General features: G+C 45.0%; 1 protein-coding gene across 1 annotated transcript; it reads left to right on the top strand.

Moving 5' to 3' along the window:
• Nucleotides 1-2,589: 2,589 nt before the first annotated feature.
• On the top strand, nucleotides 2,590-5,595 carry LOC144715833 (pyruvate decarboxylase 2-like). The gene is made up of 6 exons (XM_078590836.1): nucleotides 2,590-3,093; nucleotides 3,688-3,851; nucleotides 4,059-4,709; nucleotides 4,799-4,916; nucleotides 4,986-5,174; nucleotides 5,271-5,595. Exons 1-6 carry the CDS (start codon nucleotides 2,641-2,643, stop codon nucleotides 5,439-5,441), a joined length of 1,746 nt encoding a protein of 581 aa, XP_078446962.1. The 5' UTR covers nucleotides 2,590-2,640; the 3' UTR covers nucleotides 5,442-5,595.
• The last annotated feature ends 237 nt before the right edge of the window (nucleotides 5,596-5,832 follow it).

Genomic DNA, 5,832 nt, shown 5'->3' with positions numbered 1-5,832 from the left:
GGGAAGAGAGAAAGAGAGAGAGGGAGGACGGAGAGAGACAAAAAGAGAGAGGTCGGGAGATAGAAAGAGGGGGAGAGAGAGAAAGAGAGAGATGGAGGGAGAGAGAAAGAGGGGGAAGAGAGAAAGAGAGAGAGGGAGGACGGAGAGAGACAAAAAGAGAGAGGTCGGGAGATAGAAAGAGGGGGAGAGAGAGAAAGAGAGAGAGAGAGAGAGAGAGAGAGAGAGAGAGAGAGAGAGAGAGAGAGAGAGAGAGAGAGAGAGAGAGAGAGAGAGAGAGAGAGAGAGAGAGAGAGAGAGAGAGAGAGAGAGAGAGAGAGAGAGAGAGAGAGAGAGAGAGAGAGAGAGAGAGAGATTGATGTTACACCACCTGAAGGTCAACCCATTTCTTTCCTTGAGTTTGACGTGCAGGCACAAGCATCCTGGGATATCCTCCCGTCAGAGAGAGACAAAGACTTCATATTATTAAACCGCCTGGACATTGACCCCTGGTTCTTGATGATTTAAACCATACCATGGAGGCGTAAGCATCCCGATAGAGATAGAGATAGACAGATGGATCGATATTGAGAGATTGAGCAAGGTGGCGTTACATTTAAACCGCCAGGACTTTAACCACGGGCTCCTAATGGTTTTGACGCCCCCACCCTTCTCGCGTAAGTATCTTACAACATCCTTGAGAGAGAGATAGATGGATACTGCATTAATGTTATAACACCTGGATGTCAACACCTGTCTTTTAATTGATTTTGACATTCAAATGCGTGCACATGCATCCCAGGACATACACAAGTCATAGAGAAAGACGATATTAAACAACTTGGATATCGACCGCTCCCTTTATTTAATCTATCCCATGCATTCGCACGCATCCCGAGAGAGAGAGATAATGAGAAAGACAGACAAACGTTCAGATGGGAAGACAAGCAGACAGAGACAGAGAGAGATGGCGATTGGGAGGTTGATGTTTGATGCGTTAGATATCCAGTAAGAAAGGGAGGGAGAGAGTGTGTAAGAGCTGGTAGAGAGTATGTGAGAGAAAAAGAGTAGGAGAGAGAAAGTAAGAGAGAGATAGAGAAGAAAGAGAGAAGCAGACAGACAGACAGACAGACAGAGAAACAGAAAGAGAAATATAGATTGGGGGGTTGATGTTTAATGAGTTAGATCTCAAGCAAGAAAGGGAGGGCGAGAGAGAGTGTAAGAGAATGTAGAGAGAGTATGGGAGAGAATGTAAGAGAGATAGAGGGAAAGAAGGAAGAGATAATTATTGAGAGAGAGAGGGAGACAGAAAGTAACTGAGAGAAAGAGAGGGGGAGAGATAGTTATTGAGAGAGAAAGCGGTTAAGAGGGGGAGAGAGAGAGGGGAGAGATAATTATTGAGAGAGAGAGAGAGAGAGAGGGAGATGGGAACTGGTGAGTTGGAGGCTGATGCGCTGGATCTCGCATCAGAAATGGAATAGAGAGATATTTCGAACTTTCTCTTGGGGTTCGATAAGCTGCTCCTGTTGGCTGCCACACCATTTCACGCCGCTTACGGCCGCGAAGACCCTCCTTAATCGCATCCAGAAGAGCATACTCGTTGCTCCAACGGCGGGACAGCACGCCGTAACCACTTACGCTTGAGACAAAAGGGGGGCCGAAAACAAAATAAAAAGGCAGGACATGGACGCATCGGGCAGTCAAATCTGGCCTTCTGCCACAACAGCGGCAGCCCACCGAGTCTGGACTACCCCGGCTTCGGGGAATTTTTATTTCATGGCGGCGGACGCTTCTTCTCTTCTGTACTCTTCCTCGCCTGATAGGTTAGACTCAGACGCAACGTAAGCTTGTACTTCTCTGAGGTATTGTAATACCATTATTGCGTTCTTAACATTGCTGAATCTTTCAATTGGGATACGGATGATGGTCTTATTAATGCAAATACATTATTAATCCAAGAGTGAACACTTGTTCGGTGATGAACTGTTCCTACCCAATTGGGTTTGACTCAGAAGCAACTTAAGCCTCTTGAGACCAATTCCATGGACAGTCTCTTCCCAAATAGATAACCCCCATACTTGCCGAACTCCCCTACTCTTTTGATTAATGAATTGAATACTTCAACCGGGATATAAATGATCGGTTTCTTCATGCAAATACATATATTCGATTCTGAACTCTTCCTCGTCGAACGAGTTAGACTCAGGAGCAACTTAATCCTCTTGGGTCGAATTCTATTTATGCATATCATACAAATGGAATGGACAAGTCCCAACTTATATTAATAATCCCCAGAATTATTTAAGTGCCTTTATCACATTATTAACATAATCGAATCACGTCAATTAGGGTATAAACGATAAGCTTGTTTATGCAATAACATATTAAGATATAAAATCCAACGGCGGACACCTGTTGGCATCTGAACTCTTCCTCCTAATGGGTCTGACTCGAAAGAGGATGGGCTGGTGTCTCTTCTATTCTTATAATTTGCCAGACTCTTCTTCGGAGAAGAAGCAGATACCAGAGCCGTGTCCATAGTTTCTTCTGTCAACTCATCTGTACAGAGCTGTATAAGAAGGATGCCCTGAGACTGCAGCAGAATCATTGAATCCAAGCTCAAGAGAGAGAAAGATCGAGAAGAGCGGAAAGAGAAAGATAGAAATGGAAAGAGAGAATGGAATGGAGAATGGGGAGAAGGCCATGGCAGAAGGGGAGGGGACGCTGGGGAGGCATATAGCGAGGAGGCTAGTGGAGATCGGGGTGAACGATGTGTTCACTGTGCCGGGGGACTTCAATCTTACGCTTTTGGACTATCTGATAGCAGAGCCGGGTCTGCGCAACGTGGGTTGCTGCAACGAGCTGAACGCAGGCTACGCGGCTGATGGGTACGCGCGAGCCAAAGGAGTCGGCGCTTGTGTGGCCACCTTCACTGTGGGTGGCTTCAGTATCCTTAACGCCATAGCCGGCGCCTACAGCGAGAACCTTCCTATCATCTGCATCGTAGGTGGACCAAACTCCAACGACTATGGCACCAACCGCATCCTCCACCACACCATCGGCCTTGCTGATTTTACCCAGGAGCTTCGATGCTTCCAGACTGTCACCTGCTTCCAGGTCTATTTGACAAGATTCATCTTTCTTACCGTTTATCTTTCTTCTGTATGTTATTAGTGCTTATTGATTCTTCCCCCCTCGGAATAATATAATATTCCACTGTTGAAATTATGTGTATTAGATTAGTATTTATTTATTAATATCCAGTTATAATCTTCTTATTATTTCTAAGGCTTTTAAACGAATTGATTTTCTGTTCGTAATTGTATCTATTCAATTGGTTTTTAATTTCTCAACCACAAGTAAGTATTGGGAAGAACTGAATTCTTATTAGCAATATTCGAAAGTGTGTATTGTTTAAACATCTTGCAATTATTTATTCCCCAATTATTGATTTTTTGATTGATCATTCTTTGTTTATTCAAGGAAAATATGTGGTCCTAGGACTGTTAATGGTATCTTAAAGGATGCCACAGTTGATTATTTCAACGAATTATTTGATAATATATTACATCTAGCTTTATAATCGTGTACTTTTTCTCTTGAACATTTGGCAAAAACTCATCTTTTTATCTTTCTTTTCTCTTTCTACTTTCCTATCAGTAATTAAAACTTTCTAACTCATTTGTTTTTTATATTTTTGGGGGGTCGTAGGCTGTGGTGAACAACCTGGATGATGCCCATGAACTGGTAGACACTGCCATATCCACAGCCCTGATACAGAGCAAGCCCGTCTACATCAGCATCAGCTGCAACATCCTTGGGATCCCTCACCCCACATTCAGCCGAGTCCCAGTCCCCTTCTGCCTTTCTCCCATGTACTTGTTCACAATATCCACCTGAAAACTACTCTCTCTCTCTTTTCTTTCTCCCACTTTACCGTTCTTTTTTGTCATTATCTTCCTCTTCTGTACTCTTCTCGTTTCGCACTCACTATTCTTTTCTTTCCTCCATTCTCTTTATCTCTTTTTTCTATCTGTTCAATGCCACGAGCCTTGGCTGACGAAAAAGGATCTGAGTTTCAGATTGACGAACCAGCAGGGATTAGAGGCGGCGGTGGAGGCTGCGGCGGCGTTCCTGAACAAAGCAGTGAAGCCAGTTATGGTGGGCGGTCCGAAGATCCGCGTGGCAAAGGCCGCGAAGGCCTTTGTAGAGCTTGCCGACGCCTCAGGCTACGCTGTAGCAGTGATGCCGTCGGGTAAAGGATTAGCTCCAGAAGACCACCCGCGGTTCATCGGAACTTACTGGGGCGCAGTCAGCACTTCCTTCTGCGCAGAGATAGTAGAATCAGCCGACGCCTACGTCTTTGCAGGGCCCATCTTCAACGATTATAGCTCCGTTGGCTACTCTCTATTGTTGAAGAAAGAGAAGGCAATAATAGTTGAGCCCAACCGAGTCTTGATAGGCCACGGCCCGGCTTTTGGGTGCATTTACATGAAGGATTTTCTGCGCGCGTTAGCCAGGAGGGTAAAGAAGAACACTACCGCCTTTGAGAATTATTCGAGGATTTTTGTGCCAGATGGGATTCTCCCCCCTTGCAAGCCCTTAGAGCCTTTAAGGGTGAACGTGCTGTTCAGTCACATACAGAAGCTGCTGTCGGCGAAGACTGCGGTGATCGCTGAGACTGGAGATTCTTGGTTCAACTGCCAGAAGCTTAAGCTCCCAAAGGGCTGTGGGTAAGCCACAGAGAGCAAGAGAAAATGGCAGGAAATTCAAGTTTTGAATGTTTTCTGAACCCTTTTTTTCTGCTAATTCTGTGCTGTAGGTATGAGTTCCAGATGCAGTATGGGTCCATCGGTTGGTCCGTTGGAGCTACGCTTGGCTATGCCCAAGCTGCTAAGGACAAGCGTGTGATCGCCTGCATTGGAGATGGAAGTTTTCAGGTAATAGATTTGATCATTGTTGCGAGAAAGGGAAATCAATGGCGTGATTGGTCTGTCTGAAACACGCAGATGACTGCGCAAGACGTCTCCACTATGCTGCGCTGCGGGCAGAACTGCATCATCTTCCTCATTAACAATGGCGGATACACGATTGAAGTGGAAATTCACGATGGCCCCTACAACGTCATCAAGAACTGGAATTACACGGGCTTGGTCGATGCGATTCATAATGGGGAAGGGAAATGTTGGACCGCCAAGGTTTCTTTTAACTTCCTTGAATCTACCCAAGTTGGATTGCTGATTATTGTTTTTATTTTTTAGTTTTTTCAAGTGGGATAACTTAGTTTGCTGCAGGTGCGTTGTGAGGAGGAGCTGAAAGAGGCCCTTGATACAGCCACAGGGCCAAAGAGCGACTGTCTTTGCTTCATAGAGGTGCTTCTCCACAAGGACGACACGAGCAAAGAGCTTCTAGAGTGGGGTTCCAGGGTCTGTTCTGCCAACAGCCGCCCACCCAATCCCCAGTAGATCTAAATTTGATGCCTTGCTGCTTGTATCCTTTATGACGTGTGATGGTGCTTCAACCTGTTGAAGTGACTGTCAACATACTCACTAAAATTTAATGCCTTGTGTGCCTGCTCTGTATAATAAGTTCAGAAATAAAGCTGCACCTTTGCTACCAGATATAGCTTTTAGCACCATCGTAGGTATTTAATCCTAACACTACCTTAGTACAGACTGAAGCGGAGCAGAACGTTAGATCTCAAGCTGGAGCTTCAGGACGCCGTCGCCAATATATTTTAGTAATTGTAATCGTTTTGCTGTCTCTTTTAGGTTGTAAACATCGTAGAAGGATATAAACGCTCCTCTCTTGTTAGAGAGAGGACAGCGCAAAATAGTACGAAAATGTAAGTTTGTG

The sequence above is a fragment of the Wolffia australiana genome, chromosome 19, assembly GCF_029677425.1.
Source record: "Wolffia australiana isolate 7733 chromosome 19, ASM2967742v1".
Classification (NCBI taxonomy): Eukaryota; Viridiplantae; Streptophyta; class Magnoliopsida; order Alismatales; family Araceae; genus Wolffia; species Wolffia australiana.
Note: the sequence above shows the minus strand (reverse complement) of the source record. Positions and strands in the feature narration are given on the sequence as shown.

What these genes read in the sequence shown, in the direction of transcription:
- LOC144715833 (XM_078590836.1), top strand. Translation starts at nt 2,641, where the DNA reads ATGGAAAGAGAGAATGGAATGGAGAATGGGGAGAAGGCCATGGCAGAA. An exon ending in AAGCTCCCAAAGGGCTGTGG is followed by an intron (nt 4,710 to 4,798) that starts GTAAGCCACAGA and finishes TCTGTGCTGTAG; the next exon opens with GTATGAGTTCCAGATGCAGT. An exon ending in TTGGAGATGGAAGTTTTCAG is followed by an intron (nt 4,917 to 4,985) that starts GTAATAGATTTG and finishes TGAAACACGCAG; the next exon opens with ATGACTGCGCAAGACGTCTC.